The following is a 26,428-nucleotide window of genomic DNA, read 5'->3' as shown; positions in this document are numbered from 1 at the left end:
GATAATTATTAAATCAACTTAAAAACCAACGTTTGTTCATGAACAAAAATCTAGATAATTCTTGTATGTCACTAGGGTATTTTCTGCAGAGTTGTACAGAGAATGTAAACAGAATATTTCCTCGAAAACCAGTAGTGAAGTGTGGATTTCATCGCATAGCTCATTAAATCGTAAACACTTGATGTTTATGTGTTTGTTACAATGTCTTATTATTGGTGTGATTGTTTACTTTATTGCTTGTTATGATAACCGTTGTTTACTGTGTTATGGAGGGAAACATTAACGTTTTGTCCTTTAAGTAGGACAGTGTGGAAGTGCTCCGTTTGCCAGTCTCGTTATCTTGTTAAATGGCAGTGTTGTATTTCTTCTTTCTCATTTTCGCGCCAGTTTTTTCAAATGTATTGAAAAAATTCAAGTGCTATTTCATCTCACTATTCTCATTTTCAATCACACATCACATTAACATATTCTACATCTCATAATATTCAAAAACATTATCATAGTACATAGCTAAACATTCATTAACATATCACATATCTCATTTACATATTGTACATCTCATAAGTATTCACAAACATGATCAAGTACATAGCTCAACATTCATAAACATCATTAACATATCACACATCTCATTAATATTCAGAAACCTCATTAACATGCACACATCTCATATCTAATTAACATATCACATTTCCCATTATTATTTACAAACCTCATCAACATATACATCTCATTAAGGTATAACTGGCCAGGTTAATTGGTGCAAATGGTGAAGATTGAATCATTTCGTTTTGCAATTTTGCTTATTTCCCTTAAAAATGAACAGATGTATTTACGTGAGAGTTGTCACTTGGTAAGAATTTTTATTGCCATTCAAATTAAAGACAAATTCTTTCAGAAATCAAATGTAAGACTTAAGAAATTATTAAGTAAAATATAAATGTATTTATCAAACATTGATTTTCTGAAGATGACTATGAATATGGAAAAAAAAATTTCCAATTGATATTGTTTGCATTGAAACCTGAAATACCTTTTTTATATTAGAGATTGGAATTATATCTACATAAATAAGAAACTATGCTACTTGGTATATAATACCTGTGTATTCAAATTTTCCAAGAGATATTTGGATTAACACTGTTTTACATTGGTTAAGTGTCAATGTGAATTTGAATATGTAACAAAAAGGACACAATTTTCATTAAGTCAACTTGAACTTGGTGTGAAATTCTTCTGTAAAAGAGATTACATAATTAGGTTGCCATACACTCTTAATCCACTAAGCTGTAAGATATTTGCTTTGTTGTACATTTTTTTCATGATATAGATATACCAACCAAATCATTATAATGAAAGTAATGCTTGATTTAAATTGAGAGGAGAGTACTTCTTACAATGTCCCGTAATTAATACTTGATTTAAATTGAGAAGAGAATACTTGTAACAGTGCTGAGTAAGTAATGCAGGATTTAAATTGAGACAAGAGTGCTTGTAATAATGTGGAGTAAAAGCTAAGTCTTCCTTATAAATAGACATCACTTGTTTATTTACATAAGAGAATTTTTGTTGTTTTAACAAACGATTGTTTATGAAATATGATAGGAATTTATCCTAATTTGTCTTTCTGTTCATTTCTCACTATTTAATGATGAAATTTGTTCACTAAGTATACATAACTTTTTAAGTACCAATGCTCTTTTTTTATTCAGATTTTTTCTGAATGGATAAATGACTGTATTTATCAGGATTTACGGAAGTCATGTGACTTTGTTTGTAAAAATGTGTTATTCTAGACGACTTTTATGCTGAAATTTATCTAAACCATTCTGAAAGTAACTTTATTAGTCTATAAATTCTAACATGATGCTTTACTGTTATTTATAAAGAAAACTGCCCAATATAACCTGTGTATTTAGACATTCTCTCTATACTGACCAATATGTTGCTTCTCACAGGTATGGATGAATCAAATTTCACAGAATAGATGATTCATAAGAATTTTCACATTAAATGGCTTCATTGATGATGATTTTCTGATCAAAAGTTTACCCAGTTAGGTTTTATTTCAGCTGCAATAAACATGTTCTTCCATCACTCTCTTTTAGGGCTATCAGTCGAGACTGGTGCATTGTGGGATTGGTACGTGTCGGTCATTTGTTTTTGCCATATTTCTTTATATATAAACATATTCTGTTGTATATATGTACAGAGAGGATATGATCAAAAGCTTAAAATGTCCAAATAAAATCACCAACAAGTGACTCGTTTGTTGACTTCATTGTTGATCTTCAATCCTTGTATTGATATAGCTGTTTATGTTGAACAGAAGTATATAAACAAGAGGGCTATGGGCCTTAACTGTCATCTGACATAAAATACAAGATTTCAAATTTTGAACTTGAGAAGAAGTCGGAAATGTGTTTTCAAGATGGCGGCCATGTTGGATTTCGGACCAACCCGAAATTAACAAACTTTGGTCAGGATCATGTCACGATCATTTTAGGTAAGTTTCAGCTCACTGAGACATGTAGAACTTGAGAAGAAGTTGAAAATGTTTACGAAGGACCAAGGACGACGCCGGACAAAAGGCGATAGCATTAGATCATGAGACCCTTCGGTCAAATGACCTAAAAAAAAGTAGTCCTGTGATGGTGAAACAAGGGAGGAGAAGGGATGGGGGGGGGGGGGGGGGGAGGTTTATAGTTTTCCTGTCCTACGTCTGTGGAAGGTTGTCAGCCTCTTTAGAGGCTTAATTCCAGGAAGGATTCTCATTAAACTTCATACAGGTATGATGCATAAACATCAAAATGCCTTTGGACATGTTGGGAGTTTTATGGTATTTGGGTCAAGGTCACTTACAGTGTTTAGGAAATCAATGTTGGCGCCCTAGTGCCTTCATTCCTAACATTCATTACATTGTAATGGTTTGTGGGGGCCGGTAAGGGATATACATTGCTTCAGCAATACATAACATTGTTTTCCAATAGCCCACCATCATCAGATATTAGGTTATTCAAATCGCTCTGCATCAGTGGTCCTTGGTCCATTTCCATCTGTCCATCATCAAATTTTGTTACCGCTATTTGTTGAGAATTATTGGGTGGATCTTTCTCAAATTGCATATGTAGGGTTCCCTTGGTCCCTAATTGTGCCCATGTGATTTTGGGACTGATCAGAAAAACAAACTGGCGGAAAGGTGGCCATCTTGGATTTTGACTTTGAAAGTTTGTTATCACTATTTCTTGAGAAGCACCGGGTGGATTTTTCTTAAATTTCATATGTTAGTTCCCCTTGGTCTCTAGTTGTGCCAATTTGATTTTGGGACCGATCTGAAAAACAAACTGGCCGACAGACGGACATCTAAGATTTTGACTTTGAAAGTTTATTGTGACTTTTTCTTGAGAACTACAGCACAGCTTTTCCTCAGTTTCTTAATTGTATGCTTTGCTTGATCCCTACTTGTGCCTGTTTGATTTTGGTACTGATCAGAAGAAACAAAATTACCTATAAGCGGCCATCTTGGATTTTGCCTTGTAAAGATTGTTATTGCTATTTCATAAGAAGTACGAAAAGAATATCTTTTAAATTTCATGTGTATGTTCCCTTTGATCTCCCTTTGTGACAGAAGAAACAATATGGCTTCCAGGCGTTCATTTTGGATTTGGCAGGTAAAGATTATCGCTAATTCTGCAAAGGAATGTTCAAATGTCTTATCATTAAGAGCAAAAATAGAGAAGAGAAATGAAAGGTTAAGATCCAACATTCAAAGAGCATATAAAGATTAAGCAATGGTGGGCACCAAGATCCCTCTGGTATCTCTTGTGTATTATATACAGTGCTAACATGTATCCGTAATTGATTTACTGAAGTCGAAGATGGTTCTCCACACAAATGATGACGAGAAATGTTGGAAAAACGTCATGTAACGTATTACCATTCTTCTTTGCTTGTCCTGCGTTAAGGTTTGATGTTTTCAGTATTAATGCTTATTTTGAAATCTGCTACACTCCATGTGACATTTTAGTCCGCCGTCGTTTAGGTCCGTCTGTCATCAGTATGTCGTCTAGGTCCATCTGTCGTCGTCAGTTTGTCGTCTAGGTCCGTCTGTCTTTGTCAGTTTGTCGTCTAGGTCCGTCTGTCGTCTAGGTCTGTTTATTGTCATCAGTCTGTCATTCAAAAATTCTTGTTGAAGCTATTAACTGAGAACCTGATTCTATAATTCCTGACTGTTTTTAGGAATATTCTATTCTGGGATTGATTCGAAAAACCAAAATGACCGACGGTTGACCATTGTGGATTTTGAAAGTTGATGTTTGTTATCCGATTTTTTTTTAAATACAACTCAATATATAATGTATAACTATTAAACTTCTTTTGAATGGTCCATTTGGTCAAGTAAGATGTTCAATTTTGGGACTGATCCGTAAAATAAAATGACCGCAGGCAACCATCTTGGATTATGACAGTTGAAGTTTCTTTTTCATGACAAATGTCATATGTAGACTATCGTAGTTGTTCATGCTCAATTTTGTGTCTGATCAGAAAAACAAAGTGGTCAGTAGATGATCGTTTAGGATTTGTTAACACGCATCTTTCTTGTGTTGAGAGTTTTCATTATCAGTCAGCTGTCGACATCTTACACAGAAATCTGTTTAATGGGAACAAGTCGCTGAATATCCGATCAATTATCTCATGTTCAGATCGTAATTTTGGGAAGCAGACATTTTGTTTTCAAGAAATGATAAGTATGGAATAAGACCATATGTTCCGGAACGGTAAGCACCTTCTCCTTCATCCATGTCATCCATCATGTAAATATTTGTCAATCCAATAATGTCACGATTTCAAATGAGAAAAGGTAAACAGGGACGACACCACCATTCCCTGATGAGGTCATATTGACAACCATCAAACTCACCGTCTTGTTTAACCTGTGCCCCTCGAGATGGAGGTAGCTAGCTGGTGTATGTTATATGTGCCTGGTTTCAAGATCAGGACAGTGTGGTCAGTATATTCTTTGCTATTTTAAGATATCGATTTGTTCGTACATGTGTCCTGATAGGTACTTCTCTCAGTCATAAGGGAAAAAAAACAACCCCAAACCCCCAACGAAAAAAAAAACAAACAAAAAACGAAGGGAAAATGAGACGAACATTTAATTAGGTAGATTTGCAACAAATGTAACAAAACTATTGTTTACAAGCCATCGTCACACTGAACAAGGAATAATCAACTAGTTTTGTAAAGGTGGTCGATGGTCAGTGTTTGTTACAAGGGTAATTTTATTTATAACGCTAGGACTTCTAACCTACAGTTTTAAGATATATTGGCCGAACTGAAGAGAAATTCTCCTTTTCGGGATACCGAACTGTACAAATAAACCATTCTTTTTGTAATAACACTTTACATTGTAGACTTCAGAAGACGGTCGCACTCAATAATGATTTATGCACTGTCAGATATAAACTTTGATCCAAAATCTATTTCTGTCTTGCTTTTTAACAAATTTTGTTGCTTGAAAAAACTATAAAGAACACACTGAATCTTAATTCAATGTTACAAAAGAAAGATTTACACGGAGACTCATGAGTGCAATGATAATAAGACCAGATGTTCCGGAAGAGTAAGCGTCTTATGCTTCATCAAGGATTCAACGAGGATTAAATTTTTGTCATATGTGCCGGAGAAATCCGGAATACTTACTAAGGTAACGATAAATAAAAACAGGAGGGGAGAGGAAGAACCGATTAAGAGTGGAAGATCCGACGTTTTCCTAGGCGGCCTTTGCAGAGCCGACTCCCAGGACGATTATAAACACAGCTGTCGTTAATACGTTCAACACGGCGTACAAATAAAAGAAAAAACGATCAATGATTTCTGCCACATCCTTATTGTTGTACGGAAAGTCATCACATTCGACTGAGTTTTCCTCGTCAGTCTCCTTCGCTGTGTCCTCGTCGGGTGTCCAAGCTGATGTTGTCGTCTTTCTTTTCAGTTTTTCTTTCATGATCTTTTTTATATTTGTTTCCTTTTTAGCTTCTTCGTTTTCTCGATTTTCTCCAGTCTGTAGCTCTACAACATCGTCCTTTTTGTAACAAATGATTTTAACTAGGCATCCTTTACAGACCTTCTCTAGCCACCTTGGTACCTTGGTGCCTTCTGGCTTTACCTGTAGACGTAGTGTGAGGACTGTGATCACGATGGCGATCATAGCGTATCCAAGGGTTACTGATAAGTACACACCTGTTAAAGAAACAAAGGTGCATTGTTTTTTTTTTCAACATTTTTCAGGCAACAACATTATGGTCGTTTTGAATTGGTTTTGCGTCTTTTTACGTTTTGCAACAACGTGTTTACTTAGTGTTTAATTTGTTTTTTCGCTTTTTTAAATTAAGTACTTGTATATTGAAATTTGTGAAAATTTGATATTTTACTTTGTAATACAGTTTATCGCAGATTTTTAAAAACAATTTAGAAACAACAAGCTTTGAGAGGTATTGAATCGAACATATTCAGACCATACTTTGTGGCAATACATAGTATATTCAAACAGTAGCGACAAAGCAAGGTTAAACAGAACACCTGTTGGGAGATAGACCTCGTCGCAATAACATAGTGAATTGTGGGTTAAAGCCGGTGAGATTAAAGAATTACTATTATGCAAAATAAAAGCTGCGTGGTGCCATTTCATTTCATGAATATATGATATATCTTCCTTATCTGTGTCGTTGGTCTGGATAACGGCAATAGAAAATATCTGTATTTTTAATTTGACGTTTGATTTTAACTGAACATTAAGACAATGTCTGGTATATAAAAATACAATATATTTCTGGTTATTATAGGCGCTGTATCTGTTGGTGTTCTTACTTACCCAAGACAGAGGTATTGAGTGACGTCGTCGGCATGGCGTCGGCTATAATAGTAAGGAGAACCGCCAAGGCCAGCAGGATGGTAAGGATGTAGGAAATCTTCTCTCCCGAGTCGGCTGGTAACAAGAACGTTACCGTCGTCAACACGGCTATCAGTAATATCGGGAATATAACATTTAAGATATAATACCCGTTTCTACGCTGGATCTCCAACGAGAACAACAGCTGAGAGAATGTCTCTCCTTCTTCGTAAAGTATACTAGTAGAGAGTCCCGTATTCAGCAGATTCCATTCGCCGTTAGGTTCATAATCCTCTAAATTTACGTACGTCACATTGTGTTCTAGAGTCACGTGATCTGATATATAGCCCCAGCTGGTGAGTTCGATGCTACACTTCTGTTTGTCAAATGGGTACCACGTGATGTCTATTTCGCACTGGGTTTCGTACACTCCGGGTGGGTCCCATTTAACCTCTCCGGTATACTTCACCCGAAACAGCAGGTCTGAGGACCCCAAAACTTCGATCTCACTCACCCTAAAAAGTCAAAAATTACATATGCATTTACACTGAAGACAACTTGAGCAGGAAACAAGGCAGTTTATTAAGTCAGGTCATTTGAAGCTGTCCACAGGTGATTGGACCACTAATGGACACTGGTACAGTCGACATACTGAATTGTTATATTCTGGACACGACACCACACTCGGTAACATTAAAATGATGACGGGCTAACCAATCAGTGTGTATTATATGTATTGTTGATCGACAAGGATTTATAACAAAATTTACTGAATTTAGTTTTGGTGAAGGAACCCATACACTTCCTTATTTGGGCGGACACTTATCATACAAACGCTTTTAATGACCGTCAGATGAGCTCAATATGTACATTTATTATGCCATACCTAGCCGCAGAACATAGTGATATAAAAGATGAAGAAAATCAAACAAATATATAAAGTTTTGAACCCAAATCCACAGATCTATATGTCACCGGAAATGCACCCAAACCGTCTTTGCTTCAATCCTCTCTTACAATTCTACAATATAAATGTATGTACAAGGGATACAAGAACCAATTAAAACATAAACCTGTATATTTAACTGAAGACTGGGATATTTTATTGAGGTAAGCACAACTGTGTGTTTGAGTTTCTAAAATCTGGCTATGGCATAGTGGCCACTCAACTCGTGTTTCCTGAAAACAATGTAAAACATTACTAGCAATTGTTTGAACTGTCAGAAACGACTATATACGTTCTCTACTCATTTCAATTATATATTCTTTCAACTCCTTGCTATTTCGGAATGTCTCATCTGAAAATAGCCCGTCTTTATCTTACTTATGAATATTTGCCAAACACCGAAATCTGAACAAGCAAGTAAGGCTACTGATTATGTCCATAGACTACAATACAGAGCCTAGAAAATGGCGCTTTCAACACATCATTTAGCGTTCAGTTGAAAAAGAGTCCGGGAAATGGATCGGTGTGTCCGTTCTTAGTAGGATGTCATGTTACCGTGTCATGGTTACGATGGCACTATACTATAAAGTGTCTCTGTAGTCTGTATGGTGAGACGCGGCAGGGTCCCATGTTGTCGTGTCGATGTTAAGACAGTTCAGTGTGATGGCACTATAAAGTGTCCATGTAGTCAGTATGTGTGACGCGGCAGGATGTCATGTTGTCGTGTCGATGTTAAGACAGTTCACTGTGATGGCACTATAAAGTGCCCTTGTAGTCAGTATGTGTGACGCGGTAGGATGTCATGTTGTCGTGTCGATGTTAAGACAGTTCACTGTGATGGCACTATAAAGTGCCCTTGTAGTCAGTATGTGTGACGCGGTAGGATGTCATGTTGTCGTGTCGATGTTAAGACAGTTCACTGTGATGGCACTATAAAGTGTCCCTATAGTCAGTATGTGTGACGCGGCATTATTTCATGTTGTCGTGTAGATGAAGACTGCATGCAGACCCCAAGGACACTTGATTATTATACCGTACGCTAGTCCGTTCCAGCGACCTGGTCTTAACCTGACATTTTAAGCACCAGTACTGGAAGAGTTACACCAGTGAACGGTAAAGGCGGTGATTACACGCGAATTTCAGTCAAGTCAACAACGCTACAGCGTCTTAAGATACTGGATGAATGGACAGATGCTCTCTAGATCAAGGTATATCTACAGATTGAGTTTAACGTGATGAACTTTCAAACAATATGGTTCCACATAAAACATGAACAAATAAAATGCCACCGGGGTTGTTCGTTGTTCAAGTTTCATTTCAAAAAGAGGACAAACACTTTCGCTAAAAGGGGAAAGTTGGTATACAATAACGTCAGGAGTGCCTCAAGGATCCGTCATTAGACTCATTCTATTAGTACTCTATATCAATGATATTCCAGATAATATCAACTCTATCGGCTACTTTTTTCTGATGATATCAAAACTGACAAAGTAAAACGTGGAACTGAAGGTTTAAGGGATGTCCACGTGGATATATAAATACTGTAAATGGATCGACAGATAGCTTCTGAAACTGGTAAAAATAAATCTATGCACATCGGTCGTGCGTCTATAATGACTAGGAAATTTTAAACGTCATATGATCTTAATGTCTAGTTTAGTTTTCCATATAATGACAAGAAAATCTTAAAACTCATGTGATCGTTATATTGAACTCACGTGTTATCTATGACGAGTTCGGGCTTCCATATGCTGGTTGAATCTAGATATATGTATTCTATGTCTCCGTAGGTGCTTGGTGTCCAGGCCAGCCGACTGTCTGTCCAATACTGTTAACATAGAGACATACATGTAGATCGAGAGAGTCCTTCGTTGATAGTTGGTGAAAATAAACAACATATTTCCCCTCAGTCCCTTGCATGGTTTCAGACCTACATTCTCAATGACGAGTCATCAAAGGACGAGTGTTGTCGCTGTGAGCTGGGGGAATTATAATATCGGTGGTGAAATGGTACAGCCTGCCACAAACAACCCATCAGCCACGTTTTCTTCCATCAACTAACTTTATTAACCTCAATAGAAAAGAGTTCCAAAATTGGAGTTGCGTCCCCTGGACCCGTGGGTCATGCCAACTTACCTACCCAACACCCCAATACACAACATGCCCCCCCCCCCCCCCCCCCACCCCCCCCCCCTCAAAAATAAAAATTGGCACAATTTTTACATGGGTAGGAAGTGACATGAATCTTTTCTATTGAGGTTAATAAAGTTAGTTGATGGAAGAAAACGTGGCTGATGGGTTGTTTGTGGCAGGCTGTACCCGGATTCTCCACCATGTTGTCGCTGTGAGCTGGGGGAATTATAATATCGGTGGTGAAATGGTACAGCCTGCCACAAACAACCCATCAGCCACGTTTTCTTCCATCAACTAACTTTATTAACCTCAATAGAAAAGAGTTCCAAAATTGGAGTTGCGTCCCCTGGACCCGTGGGTCATGCCAACTTACTTACCCAACACCCCAATACACAACACGAGACAGCTGTATGACGAGATCTACTTTGTTAAATTGCATTAAATCCCGAGTTTCTATTGAAACGTGTCATTAGAATTGTGTCTTTTGTACAATTCTGTATGGATATTTATTTTCCAGTGTTGTACCATACAATCACATACGCCTGTCATTATTTGTTCAACTCCCTTCTAACAGAGGATTTGTAAGATACTTGAGGAACCAATTAAGATGTGGAGATGGTTGACGGATACGATGTACGAATCTATTTACAGTTTAATGCAGATAGGCACAATAAATGTAGATTTTGATTTTACGAAATATTATTTGAAATAATGAACTATGTAGTACATGAAGATTTTCTTTTTCAAGCTTATCATTGCAAAACAATTCAAAATATCAAAATATTGAATAATATCCCGGTACAGTATACTTAAAAATGAATTATCTATTGATTTGTGCTCAACAAGATGTAGGTAGTGATATTGTAACGTAAAAAAACACAACCAACCAAACAATCCCCCCCCCCAAAAAAAAAATTCCAATGATAATAATAAACAGACGATGAACTTGTAATCGTATTGTCGTACATTTTTATGTGAAAATGATTTCATTGAATAAAAGAAATAATTATTTCCGCCATTTACAATGTGTTATAAGATACATACAAAAGATAGCCAGCCCGACGAAGACATCATCTGAGCTCGAATGTCCTGAAAAATAGCAAAACACTGATATAGCATGCTTTAAAGATGTGATGCCATACTTTTCCATTTTTTTTTCATTGACAATCTTTATCATAGCCGCACTTCATGTGTACATGTTTCGTCTAAAAAGAAAACAAACAGTACTCGCTTATTACTTAAGTGTTATAAAAAGTCATAGTAAATATGAGTAGGAATTAAGTGTGAGATAATTCTTGCCCAGAACTATATTAATACAGGGAAATCACAATTAAGGAAGAGACGAAATGCGAAAATAAATCAGGGGTGATTGAAGTTTGTTTTGCTAAAAGTCACATTACGTATTTTTCCGGATTTCAAGTCTCATATATACTTCAGCGTCAGATGATAATTTACAAAGGTTTATTTTGAAAAGTTCGTCTTAAAAATCAAAGCTGTCTGCTGCTTTATACCTTTAAATAGTAAGTACACTTTTGTTTGAACTTTATAGTTGTGAATCTCTCATTAGTTGTTTTGATGCTTGACATATCGCCCCTTGAACAGCTAGGAACATTGTAAGTCTGAATACCCTTATAATAACTGATGGACATACCAATGAACAGCATACAGGAGGTCCGTCGCCACGGGGCACTTAAACCACCTGTCGTAAACCGTTACCTGTACCTACCACATCGTTGATGGTCAGCACGCTCAGTTCCGCTCGGACGGTGACCGTGGCAGATGGACGGACTAATTTCTTGTAGCCAGTTAGTACCGCTGTGTGGATGTTATTGGCGTGTGTTGTTGTAAACACGGCTCTCGCGTAGCCTAAAGGAAATAGAAAAGACATATCTTTAAAATTCAATAACTAACACCATCGATTAACGAAAGTAATCAAGTGTTCTTACATGTTTTAATAATTCAGTTTTAATATCAGAAAAAAACAACGACGGCGCTAACATTAACTTGTATGATAAGTATGAACTATTAGAATTAACTTGTATGATAAATACGAACTATTAGTATCAGCTTGTATGAAGTCAAAGAGATATTTACTCCCGTCTTTTAACACGTATTGTTAAATTTTTGAGTGAAACTACATTGAAAATGCTTCTCCGATAGTCAAACATGTATCTAGCTCTCGTTGATCAGTTCAGATTTTCATTTAGACTGAATTTTGACTAGTTTAATTATTCGTTTACAGGTTTCCCCACCACCGATCTCATGCTGGTGCCAAATAGTGTCTAGGTCCTCAAGGCTACTTATCAATACACAATGTATCCCAATATAAGCTACAGGTTCAATATTTGATTGAATCTTTAAGAACAATTCTATGTCCACTTAGTATTATACATTATAACAACGCTGTTAACATAGGATTACTTTGGATATCATTACTAGTGCCAAATTTACACGTGATTTTCTAGATCCATTATATAAAACAAATTTCACTCATGTTAAAATTTCGTAATTTCTTTGAAATAGGGTTTTAACTGGTTAGTAATGTGTATTTTTCGTGTTTTTTTGTTTGTTTGTTTGTTTTTTTTTGTTCGTCTTAAAATCATATCCAAATGACAACTGTTTTTTGTGTTTTTTTTATTTTGTTTTTGTTTTTGTTTTTGTTTTTTTTTTTGTTCGTCTTAAAATCATATCCAAATGACAACTGTTGGTTGCAGCGGACGGTTAGAAAAACACGATAACCTTTATATATTTCTACAATTTAGTATAACTATCAATATTGTACATGGTAAGTATAATATGATGGATTCCTAAAAAGAGGTTGTGGCTTTATAAGATGTAGATGTATATGTAGATATGTCATAAATATTAGTGTTTCTTCTATGTTGTCTGTTTCAAAAACAATAGTTTCTGTATTTATTAAACCTGTACATTATTGATGATGTCGGGGCAAATCTCTTGTTTACATTTTGTAGCCATTTTATCGATTTAAGTTAGAAATAAGATTTTACTAAAACTAGATTTTTATTTTTAGCTTGCTTCTACAACATGGAAATCTTCGTTTACCCTATCTCCGTATGTCTCAGGTACTGTGTAGCTGTTCAGAGCTCTTTCAAGGTTATATCGAGCTTTCATTTATTGAAGATCAACCACTGTGATTTGCTGGATATCTTGATGTGTGTAGAGTCATGTTAAGCATTTTGTAGGAAACATTCAATATTGTACTACCGGCAATGTTGTGTAATATACAATGGCGTGCAAAAATAATTATGTTCCGATCCCTGTAATGTCGTAAAAGTGGGGGTTATATAGTAAACACTGATAAAAATGGTCTGCAAAGAACAAACAATGTTATATCTATCGTTTATTGATATATTTGATGTAACAGAAAAATCCTAATCGTCAACTTTACCAGATAGCCTTCTCTAAACATTTTTACAAAACATGTATAACTGTAGGGATACATAGATGTATTTACATTACTTATATCTATTTGAACCACTTGAATCTTTACTGTTTTTGAGTCACGTGAAGTGGTTTGTATTCAGTGTTAACACAAGTGGTCATTGTCGTTATGTAACTTTCCTTACTATTTGACAACATAGTATTTGAACATCAAAACATTCTCATAATAATTTTTTAACAGATATCCCGTTTTTTATCATTAGAATTCGACATACCTATTTTCGGCCTAGATTGACTTCTTAATATAGTACTTGTTTATGGTGAAACAAATCATGACTATATTAAAAATAATTAATATGAAATTTTTATCTCAAAGTACGTAAGATTTTTTTTTTGTATCGGCGAAAACGTCGAAAATATGAAAACAAATGAATACGTTTAAATCAAAATTTCACGTTTTGCTGACTATGCTCTGTGAAATATCTAATTAACTCTTATTTCACAAGATATACATTTTCAGTTTCAAAATGTAAAGTGAGAACATGTACTTGAACTTTTCGTTGTATGGGGTGTATATTCAGTATTGGATAAGTGTCCCCTCCCTTGACGTCTACTTGGTGTTCGCTGATTACTTTCAATATTTACTTTACATCTGTGAAAATGTGCACTACAGAGTGTGTTTTGAGATTGACAATACAGATACACATAATTAAGTTGGTAGTATGTCACGCGGGAACACAATTAACCACTGCCTCGACCCAATTTTGTAAAATATAAATGACGTGCGTAGTTTTAAATTGGAATTTTCAATATTATAATAGTTTCAACATGTCTCACAGAAACACTAAAAAGACAAAATCGGCAATTCGACAGAATCTTAATTCAAACTCAAAGTCGATTAATTGAGACGAGAAGTTTTGGATCGAAATGTTGCTTTATTTATTAATTTGATTTTGGAGATGTCTATTATTTTCGTGCATGTATTCAATCCTCGAAAAATAGCAATAAACAGACAGGGTCGTTTTGAAGCGAGGTCTTCCTGTAGTATTTTGTGGAATACATCTGCCGCTTAACTCGATGCTGCCAGGAGGGCTTTCAATAGATTATCTGCGATAAACGGGATTATTTCAATTTTCCTGGTGTAAATTTTTCCATTTCTAGATATCAGCATCCGAGTTTCCGCAACCTGTGATATCCAAAATTGTTTTTATTATCGTGACTTTCCTGTAAGATGTTGACAACTGACAGATGTCTCAGCACATGGATTCGAGAGATACAGGTTGATGAAAGTTATTGAGGTTTCTAATCATGGTAATGCTCTCATTGGGAACTATTCTAGTTATTTGGGCAATATGAAGTTGGAAGTGTTTGATGCTCGTTAGTATACATGGTGGTTCCGTTGTTCTTTTGTTCCTAACCTTGTTCTTATTTCTGAACCTGACATTACATACATTGATTGACAAAGATATACATGGCGGCTGGGGTTGATGAAGCAGAAAATGCCTACCCTTCTGGAACTTCTGGTCTTAATTCACGTGCTATATCAGGAGTCTCTGTGTAACAGTGCCGTCCTGCCGCTAAGTTACAATAATAAGGAGACGATATCACAATTACGTTATGTTTGTCGAATCCTCTTTGTTCATCTATGTACTATTTTGCCACTGTCGCATGGTGTATTGAATATAGAAAGACGAATATATCTCAGCGTCATGTTCCGCTCTTCGAATTGGACAAGATAGCTAATTAATTCTTATTACACTAGATAAATAGTCTCAGCTTGAGCAGACGAAGTGAGAATATTAAAAGAGCCTATTCATTGTATAGGCGTTCAACGGTGGATAAGTGTCCTTCTCGTCAGCTAGTTGACGCTCGCTACTTACTGTCAATATTTACTTTCATCTTTGAAATTATGCATTGTATAGATGTGTTTAATATCACCTTAGTAGATAAATGTAATTTAAGTGGCAGGTACCTGTACTATGTCATGCTTGGTTAACGACCATATATATTCTGAAACATAATTTAACCCCTAGTTTTTAAGGTGAGCTTGGAAAATGACCCCAGCTTGCAGGGTGTATTTGGAAATTGTAAAATATAACACGGACAGAGAATTAATTGCACAAAAAACACAAAAGTGACAGGAATCTTCCAATATAATATATAAAATTGGATACATCGATTTAGTAAATCCAAATTAATTAAACTGTATTATAAGGTGACTTCGTGATAAATTATGTTGTCACTCTTACAACTATTGGTATCTTGCTAAATCAGCACTGGTCAAAACGAGTGTCATAATACAGATAATAAAATATACACATTTCAATTTAAATAATACATTTAGTCACAAGGTAAGATCTGAAGAAATATGAAATTTCATTACCATTGTAGTTCAATGTCACTTTTCTGTTCTATCCTTTTTGAAAATTCATGTTGATTTAAATTTTACTTCCGAAATTTCTTGATTTTTCTATCAGTTAAGAGTTTAAAAGGGACAAGAACATGAGAAAAACAACCACTATGTACATCTAGTTCAAGCTGAGCAATCTCACGTGTTCAATGAGAACAAGGTGCATGTATATAGCAATGTGAACATCTCGCATTCTGACGAGCATCAAACGCATCTAACGCTGACCCTTCCGAAACACGAGGTCTTCATCATTTTACATTTTCACATTTTCACAGATATCCGTGGTAATCTTTAGCCGAATTTGTGTTTGAAAACAACAAGAAAATGCCAATATGTCAACATAAACATGATACAAATTTAAATTCAATAAAGCTAGGGCAAAATATGAACAAAAGATAAATTTATACGGTGTCTTATGAAAACGTACAAGGAGAATAAGACCAGGTGTTCCAGAAGAGTGTCATCGACGACAGACGCCATGTAAATCTTTGTCAGTTCAAGTAAGCAATGGCAGGTTCTCAAATTAGAACAAGGTATACAACAGCTGAACCAACAGGCAAATTAACGATCATCAAATACGTCCAGCTTTATGTCTCATAAAGAAAGTGAATATTTCTCTATGAGATCACTATGACGACCGTGAAATCTACCCCGTATTACTCATCAACCTGCATCTTTTGAAACCCTTTGTTACGAGTTTTTTTCCGTCAGTTGACAGTTTCTTGTACGAAAATCACGAAATGGGAACATGCCCTTGAATATCGAATCAACTGCTACATGTAAACACAGTAGGTTGGGATGCAGGAATGTTGCTATCCAGAAATGGAAAATTCACAATATTGAAATTGAAATCAACACGCTTATCATACAACTTGGTAAAAGACTGTCCATGTTGGTTTTGTTGTCGGAAAATTCGAGATAAGCGGCTGATGTTAAAAAAAAAAACGTCCATGATTTCCAGTTCTGGTGGATATATAGATAAATGGTAAGATTCTGTGATATGTCGATATTTTTTCTACATTGGTGTTTTTTAAAAGAACAATGAAAAATTTTGAATGTGTTGTTTACTTTATTAGACAAATGCAAAATATTTAACTATATTTAACTATTCATGTTTAAAGTTTTTTTTTTACTTTATTGTATGTTATATGAAAAATATATTGAAGCTCGTCTGTAATGTATTTATTTTTTAAAGAAACTATTTAATATTTACGTTAATATGTATGTACGAGTATATATGTCACTTAAGTCTAATTTCATTTAATGTTCAAAAATCATGTTTATCTTTTCTGATTTTAAAAGCTTTGGTCACGATTTGTTCTTTAAACTTTAAATGTCAACGTCGTGTTTTTCAGTTTCAGAACTGAAGGTCGTAATATGTGTTAAAATGATACTTATCATTGCTTTTAAGTTTGTTTCGTTGTTTCCCCAGAACTTTATATCGATTCTGTTTTTGCTAACTATAAATAACACATGTTTTATTTCGTTGGCTGGTCGAAAACCGTATTAAGTCAATAAACTAATTTTAAAAGTCCATAATTTTTTTTCTTTTGAAATATAAACGTCAATTTCGTGTCTATTTCTAATTTCAAACTGAAGGTCATCTGTGTGTATATACAATTAAATATTGAATAGAAACTAGCAAATTATCGACGTTTTAAAGAATCATTAAACACGTTTGGTAGCACAGTTTCGGTCTAAAGTATGTCTAAATTGCAATTTAGATTAAACTTTTGCTTACGAAGTGTTTGAAACATTTAAACACCAGTGCTATGGCATTTAAGTACATTTCTCTATCACCGATATTTATTGCAACACTCTGAATACAAAATTAGGAACTTACTACAACCGAAAAACTTATATAAAATGCATATTATTATTTGAAATCAATCTAAAATTATTTCAGATATCAAATGTTTGTTACTTAGAATCCAATAAACAGTAACGGAGGAATTTTCACATCTATTTCTACTTTCGCTTTACCTACATCTAAGCAGTATTTGTTGCTTTTTATATCATATGGTTCCTATATCTGTGTATAAACATCACGTGCCTGAAACAAAGGGCATTACCTAATTTACTGTATCAGCTGTTAGCAATATAACAGAGACATAAAATGCGTACTCCTTTATAAGCCTTGGTGTATTTGACTGTCGTTTTTACGATTTCGAGTAAGGCTTGTGATTTTTTTAACATGTCAATATTATCTTTTTTTCTGACCCGGAGCAAAAGAATGAAAAAATAACACTGACTGTAACTACTAGTATCTTTATAATAAAGATGTACTCGTTTATCGCGTGTAAAACCTGTGTTTACTATTAACCATCATATTGTAGCTGTAATATGATCTTAGTACTTCTCGCGCACGTGAGAATATTGCACTAAAATGTGTCCGCGCTATTTATAGTTTCTGTATGTTATTTATATAGTATTAATTGTGAATAAACAAATTGGTAATTGTGATAATTTGCCAAAAAGTGATAATCCGCTGTAATTTGATTACTCCAAATTAAGTAGACTTCCAATATCGTAAGGTCTGTTCGCTGTTCATCAATCATTTATGATACTCATATTTGATCGTGTGTTTTGTAAAGTAAAATTATCATTCACTTTGAATTTTTAATGTACATTAAAACAATTCTTTAATGTGATGCGTGTATAAACAGTTACCATAAAATATCATTGTATTTTACTCGTCAAGCTCTACGCAAGTTCGTATCATGACACTTGTTATCTAACTGGAAATGCCTGACTTGAAATCACGAAATGATATGCGATGTTTGATCAAATTAATGTTTGAAAGAGTGTGGCATTTTAGTTTATTGTCGCTGATTGCGGATTCAACATTAGATTTGTGGTGAATGGACGGTTTAACAATCCGATCTGTGGCGGTGGAATTAATCCAGTGTATATAATTATAGTTTGTAATTAAAGATCAACATTATCATAGCAAACTGGAGATTTCAAACACCAAAATAAGTATGTTTATGATTTTACCCAGACAAGTAAACAACAGTTTGGGTATATATATTTATATAAATGTGTGTGTGAATGTATTTTGTGATAGATGCCGGTCACAAACAGTTTATCTATGCCATTTATACCCGTTTGATACTTGTGATATATTTAAACAAAACAAAACAAAAAAAAAGAAAGATTTTTCAGACAATGAGTGTTGAAGTGGTATTTGATGTATATTATTGTAAAATCACTGTATCGTTTGTGAAAGTCAGCAAATTGAAAAAAAAAATCTTCAGTAAACATTGCGGTAACTTGTTCGAACGATTAAAATGTGTACAAATCACGGTTCCTGATGTACATTATAGAATGTCGTATATATGTGTCTTGTGTCAAGATCAGTTATCTGCGTGCAAATGTCATTACTTTCACTTAATTAAAAACTCTGAGATTTGTTCTGAAACTAGACCCATTGCTTTTGAAAGCCATGATAGACACTGATTGAGATCGACATTTAATTGGAAACGTGCTCTGTTCTACGTCTAGTTGTTGACAATCTCTGTTCTATTCAGCGGCAGTTTTAAAGGGTGCGCCTTTTATGAACAGAAATTCTCACGGAGAATTGATAACTTGTTCTAGCTATCGTGTTACTCATCACACAAACCTTTTGTCAGGAATATCGTTATATATACTTTTGAATATTATGTATTGTATGTCACAACATCATCATATTACAACCGTGTATTTAGATAAATAGGTATTTACTACAATAGCTGGGCTATATTTCATTTTTGGTTCGACAACAAACGTAACACCCCACAACTCGATTGTTTTGGCGAACCGTTTCTATGACAACCAAACATATACAGTTGAACCCCATTATCTCGAAAACTTCGAGCTATCTGAGTATTCGATTTAAATGAGTTCGAATGTTTGGCAAGGAATGACGGAATACGTCAAATTAAACGGGGTCTTCGAGTTACATGAGTTCGAGATAACGAGATTTAACTGTGTTTTTATTACGGAACACTTACGTGTAAACGCTACAATAAAAGATGAGATCAAAGATTTGATATAACATAGTTTGTGAATAAAATTTTATCCAGTCAGTGAGCGCTTAACAAGGATTTGAAAACAAACAGAGTACAGATATATTGGCATTGTTTATAATGCGTTTTATATTAATTGTCTTTTAAAATATTCAACTTATCTTCAATTATTGGACTCATTAAATTGATCGGCCATATCACTTATCTCTAATAGGGAAGTTAGGTAAATGTCGATGTTGTACAGCTATACAGAGTTCTTTGGTCCGGCTTTGTGTGGTGTTTTGTCTGGGTAATTATGTTTCAACAGTAAACATCTTTATCGTTATAAATGGAAAAGCCGACAACAAAATCAAAATTCGATATTTGATATTTTTCATTCCGAACCGGTGTAAATACGTGACCTCGTTTTAATTTCTGTGTTCTTTAAACACCAAACAATCGTTACCTAGACAATGACATACAAAAGGTGATATCAAACCTGTGGTTATCTCTGGATGTGGTTACCATATGGTACAATCATCACATTGTCTACATCGTATATAATATACATTCGTCTGACTTGCTTCACAAGATAAAACTATGACGGTGCTCACGGATGCTTGTGAAATGTCTGGCAATTATTAGAATAATTCAAATAAATAAAGTCGAATTTTGTATAATGAACGGTATGTTCAATAGTTTCATGAATTCTCAATCAATGTTCTAACTAAGGATTGTTTGTTCTCAAAATCAATATTGATTGAATTTATACGTACAATTTATTTACCGTTAACTGGTTATGAGCTTACATTAACTATCAAAATAATCATTTGTGTATACAATGATCTTTTTTTTCTTAAAAATAAACATAACACGTTTTAGAAAACTGGTCGAGGTCACATTTTTATCAATTAATATGGTGGTGTTTGTTTATTTATTTCCTTTGGAAAGATCTTGGTCACGTCCCTCAAAACAATCTTCAAATTTTAAGATTCTTAAAAGAAACCCCGTTATATCAAGGAGGGTTCTTAAAATGAAAATCTGTTTTGTCGTAAAACGATCTGAAAAAATCCTCTTTTTTCATAAGGTGGTGTAAAACGTGAGCCATTATTATGTAAGGGTAGCACTGGCGGATTTAGAGGTGAAATTTTAAGTTAAAAAATACGAGCGCTTCTCTATCCCGAAATTCTGAATCCGCCCCTGGGTAGTGTGATCTCGATAGAATTTATACATGTTAGTGTAATTTATACATTAAATTACCCGATGTTAGTTGTTATTTTGTAAAAACAAGAACACGTGTCAACAGCACCACTATATATAAACCCAACAGCGTGGAGTATAGATAAGTTATATTGTTACACTACACGCGAAACTCATTTCACAGCATGTACGGACTTAACGGAATAATAATGATAAACTTCTGTTCAGTCGTCAAGTGTCTTCAGCAATAAGCAAGACTCAATCGCTAAAGCTGAAAATCGAATCTTTGTCATTATTTGATAAAATTATTAAAATATAAAACTTGAAAATATGAAAAATGTACAATTCAGTCCTGAGTGTCACGTGTAAAGATGAATCATAAAATTTTTGATTTTGATAGATTTTTTTTCATTTTGTGACAGAGCAATTAAATGTAAAGAAGATTAGAAAATACAAAAAGTGAGAAAAAATTGAACTTACCCACATAATTCAGCAACAAAATAATTCCCAAAAGCTGCATGCTTTCAAATCCAAAACAATAATCTACACTATTATGTAAACATGTTTTACATAAAACATTGTGATACTGTTCCTAACTGCTACACGACTGTCTAGCATTAGTATGTTTCAAAAGATCTACCCGGTGGTTTTTAGTTTTCTGTATGTCTGTGTTGATTTAAATACATCCCAGTATATATCATTATATACACGAAATAGCGTGTCTGTCAATTAGGTATATATACGTACCAACAAAGAATTGGGTCAAAGGACTCTTTATTTTCACTGTCCATGAATGCCTTCCTTTTAAAGAAACTATTTATTGGATCTGTCCGTCGTATTTCTGTTCAAAAACATGCTTATCTTTAAAACAAATATAATAAGATCATTAAACGGGATAAGTCTTGTTCTCACGCGGACATTGGTCAAGGTTCACCAGGACCTCAATAGGAAAGAAATTTAATTCTAAGTACCCCAACATAAATTATTTTAGAAAAGTGATCGTGGTCATATTTTACCAATTGATATCGTGAGTTTTGTCTTTTTTCTTTCCTTTTGCAAAAATCTTGGCCATGTCCTGCAAAACAATCTTCAAATTTTCGTTAAGCACCTGAAAGAGAAAAATGTCATTTCGAGTTAAACTTAATATCGTTCTGTACGTATGATTTGTCCATATCTACAGTGACACTTCAGACAAACAATGACGACACCAAGGGAATGTTACTTGACTCGAATTCTCAAGTGACACAGATTTTCGTTCATCCATTGCCACGATGCTGTATACTTTATATGAATAGTACTCACACATACAAAAAATGTATTTTTCAGTTCACATGACATCTTGAATACAGTTTCTTTGTGAAAAGATCATATTTATTGTAACATAAATGACGAAACTCCGATAAAAATCCTTCAACGCAATTTCTAGATATTTTGGTCTTAACTAACCCGTCTATTGGCAATTTGCCATGAAACGACTTTGACTGCTCCAGTCAATCTGGCTGTTTCATTCCGTGTATATTTTATCATAGAACTTCACATAATTCAAAGAATTCCGTGGACAAATGAATTCGTGGATTTAGAGTCCACATTTGATCAACAAAAATGGAACCCCACGATAAGTAATGATTCAACAGTTTATAAAACACATTATAGCATAGTAAACTATAGAATATTGTAATCGTGACATGTAGTTTTGCAGTTAAAATCTCACTAGTCTTTTGTTCTTATGAACTGGAGGGTAGATTCGAACCAACATTCTATTGACATTGTTACCAGACACGGCATTAGGTATCTCAGTCATTCATTCCGAGTCATCATCCCCCTTTTTGAAAGCAATTCAAAATATGAAAACAAATGAAATATAAAAATGCAAGAGAAAATGCAAAATTGAATTTTCGAATTTAGACATTTATTTATGTTGACACTTAAGTTCGCACTAAGCTCAAACAATCGTTGCAAAAAGCCTGTATTTACTGGTTCTGATGTTAAGACCATATCTAAAAATTTGCATAACGAGTACGTTGATGTGTCGGCCGATAATGCAACTGATAACTATTGTTGTCTGAAAACACATCGTTATTTACTGTATGCTAAATGAGCTACGCTTGCATGATAGCCAAACACACCCTATATACACATTACCAGACTAGATGTCAACTAACTTTTTTTTCCCTTTCGGAATATCGGTAATGATAAAAATACGGACCTCCCTCGTTTATACTAGATTGCTGAACTGTCAGAGAATCCTTATTGTAAACATTAATTCATAAGCAATGAATTTCAAGGTAGTTTTGGCCTTATCTTGCTTAGCTGATTTGTGAGGAATGTATGTTGTAAGTAAGTTGATGGTAGTAAAAGTGGAGTGCGTTGTGAAGTAGTTTCGAGACCTGTAACAATTTCCCGATGTTTCGTTTTCCACATGGCATTCGTTTCATTACCAAGCCGTTTGCCTGAAGAGCAAGTACTAGAGTCTATGCTGTGGTATATGGCGTCGATCGTCTGTCCGTTAGACGCCAAATTTCAATTAGCAAAAGTTACATAGAGTGGTAATATCAATAAGGATATAGTCCTTATTTCAAGACCATACTGTTTAAAACTTCTTTTAAACAATCAAGTAGTATAAAATCTAGATACCCGACTAGTTATATGATGTTTTTTCAAGATAATGCCTTTCACTGCTAAGCCTGTGAATTTCAGCTTTGAAGTTTACCTGCATGAGGTAAGTTACACAGATAAGTTTGAATTAAGATTCTGCCGATCAGTATTTAAACAAGCGAGGAAAGGAATTGGAATAAGATAAAGTACCTACTTTAATATACATATGAAATGTTTCAATCTTCGAAATCCATTTGACCATTCGTTATATCAAACTCCACGCTATCCTATATTGTAGTGATATATTTACAGCAGATTCACGTCATGTAAACTTTAACGCTAGAATTCATCCCAAAGGTGAATGTCTATATATTAAAAGCGTCAAGCAACATTTATATATATAATTGATTAAAAACTACTCTATTATTGAAAACAATGGTATTGAAAGTGAAAATGTCTAAATATCATAGTTCATAACTGCGTCATAACCTTATTACTGTAAGTCTCTTACCTTGGCATCGGTATTCGAACGCACCCTACAAATTTCACCGCCGCCATATTGGTTCACGGAGAAACCTACCTGGAAATGTACGAAAAACACTTTAAGGTATACTAAGAGTTCTGTTGACCCATGTGTATTTTAATTGGTTTAAGTGTATGGATTATATTTCCATGTTACATACTGCGTGTCGAAACTCATGGAAATACCGTATTTATAGGATAAAGAGATACCTTATTTAATTTGATGCGTGACAAATTATTGAACTTTATTCACATCCATTTCTTCCGCGTGATCATTTCTAAGGTAGCTTGAACAGGTCCATAAACACACATTTAAGTATATAAACTGTTAGTCGATTGTTGGCCAAACGTTGTTGCCATGTTCAGGTAATCGAACAAAACCAGAGTTATTATCTTGACGCGTGCTTTCTTTTTAGGCTGACTAGAGACAAATTGATCTAGTGTGTGTTTGTGAGACGTCAAAACGGCCCCGCCCCCATAATATATTTGCCAATGTCTTAAATTTAGCGAATGCTTGTATGTACAGTTGTGTTGTTTTTGCAACGGGGGTTGTTGATCAATTATGGGCGCTGCAAATATCCTTGCAGTTGATATTGAGGTGCGGTTTTCTGCCGAAAGGGGGGCAACTCTATTTCAGTTCAGATACATATGCAACTCACTGTACAAAGGTACTATTCTCGCCTGCCAATACAATCGACGAGGCTGGTACATGTGAACTGTATGACACATTAGCCATAGATCATAGGCAAATAAATTGTGACTGGTTCGTTCGTGTGTGTTTATCATTATATACTTCAGTAAGTATTAAAGGAACAACTGAGTCAATCATTTTTTTTACAACAATAGAAAAATATACATATCCAGAAAAAAAATGCTACGTAGACAATGTATGGTGTGGTCAGTTTAAATTTGGGGGGAAGTCGGTGCCAGATATAGCAAGAAATGGCATATATAGCACGAAATAATGCGCTCTCTGTCGGGAACAAAGTTGATTGTAAACTTGACTAACTTGTTCTTTTAAAATGTAGAAGTTAGGAGTACAGCTCAAGTCTCAGCTAGTGGGATTTTCCCTTTAGTCAAGTGGTGGAGTGTCCGGTTAGAGACTGAAAAGTTGATAATTTGAACCCCAGGGATAGCAGTGTTTTTTTCATTACTTTTTTCCTAATACAGATTAGGTACCATTGACAACTCTAAGGGTTCTCCTATAACATAAGAGGGTGCTGGTCAGCTGTGTGATTATCTGCAACGCCTGTCATAATATCTCGACATGTAAAACCTCTTAACATTGTTGGAGTAACTCTAAGGATAGAAGCTAAAGGAGACTGAGATGCTTCCTTGGAGATATTTAACCTGACTTGTTGTTGCTGTGGCGGCAAAGACTTTGTGAAGGAGGGAATAATGTAGAAGTTGAGTGTACAGATTGCCTTACTGGCCTCGGTTAGTGGAGATTTTCCTTTTTCCCAGTCTGGCTTTACACCTAAAGATTCAACTGTATATCAACTGTTATCTATTTATAATTACCAGGATCAAAGTAAAGGTATCAGATTTATATTCTGTGACACAAGCAAGGCTTTTGATAGATAAGAATCATATGGTGTTTTAAAGGTAATCTTTTAAACTGGTTTCAATTTTTTTTATCTTTTAGAAACAAAGAGTTCAAACTGAAGATTATTCTTCAACCTTTGACTCTGTTGAGACAGGAGTTCTACAAGGTTCTTTTCTTGGTCCATTATTGTTTTAGTATAAATGATACTGTTGAATGTGTTTCCATTTAAATCAAATTATTTGCAGATGACGCCTCGCTCTCCTGTATATGTAATAATAATCCTTTTGAATTGACAGAAAGGGTTGCTAGTCTGAATCTTTGTGATAGCAGCATTTTTCATTACTCGTTTCTGTTACAAAAGGATGATAGATAAGGCAAGTAAGTTAGTTAACATTCAAATTCTGGTAATAGAACAAGGTAAAACACATTCCTGCCAATACAGGAATTGATCCTGGGACTCCGGTAAGATAACCTTCATCTCTATTACCATGGTTTGTTGGCTGAGTGATGGCCACACTGATCTGGCTTAATTCACACTGATCTCTCTGATCTTCTTGAGATTAAGAAGATTCTCTAAATAGCAACCAGTTGGATTATGTTTGATGTTAATACAGAAAACAAGGATAAACACATTCCTGCTGACTTCCCTGACAGGAATCGAACCTTGGTCTCTTGTGTGATAATCCACTGCTTTGCCAGCTGACCCAAAGAAGTATGCATGATCCATTAGTCAGCTGAGTTACAGGCATCATTCAAATAGTATGTTCAAATAAATAATGATAATCATGTCACT

At 34.7% G+C, this 26,428-nt stretch overlaps 1 protein-coding gene across 1 annotated transcript; it reads right to left on the bottom strand.

Moving 5' to 3' along the window:
* Positions 1-5,776: 5,776 nt before the first annotated feature.
* Positions 5,777-26,362, bottom strand: LOC132547570 (acetylcholine receptor non-alpha chain-like). The gene is made up of 10 exons (XM_060211344.1): positions 26,299-26,362; positions 25,445-25,566; positions 24,079-24,147; positions 21,989-22,080; positions 21,453-21,520; positions 11,701-11,840; positions 11,019-11,063; positions 9,560-9,669; positions 6,878-7,410; positions 5,777-6,246 (listed from the first exon to the last, which is right to left on the bottom strand). The coding sequence occupies exons 1-10, from the start codon at positions 26,360-26,362 to the stop codon at positions 5,777-5,779; spliced, it is 1,713 nt and encodes a 570-aa protein (XP_060067327.1).
* Between the last annotated feature and the right edge of the window lie 66 nt (positions 26,363-26,428).

The sequence above is a fragment of the Ylistrum balloti genome, unplaced genomic scaffold, assembly GCF_031769215.1.
Source record: "Ylistrum balloti isolate Yb309-2 unplaced genomic scaffold, AGI_CSIRO_Ybal_v1 Utg369962, whole genome shotgun sequence".
NCBI classification, from domain to species: domain Eukaryota; kingdom Metazoa; phylum Mollusca; class Bivalvia; order Pectinida; family Pectinidae; genus Ylistrum; species Ylistrum balloti.
This window is presented reverse-complemented; position numbering and strand designations above follow the sequence as displayed.

Coding starts and splice junctions, on each gene's coding strand:
- LOC132547570 (XM_060211344.1), bottom strand. CDS start 26,362: ATGGATCATGCATACTTCTTTGGGTCAGCTGGCAAAGCAGTGGATTAT. Junction 24,148..25,444: donor TGCCGCCACAGCAACAACAA/GTCAGGTTAAAT, acceptor GTACATTTCCAG/GTAGGTTTCTCCGTGAACCA. Junction 11,841..21,452: donor TTTGTTGCTGAATTATGTGG/GTAAGTTCAATT, acceptor TATTTCCTTTAG/GCTACGCGAGAGCCGTGTTT.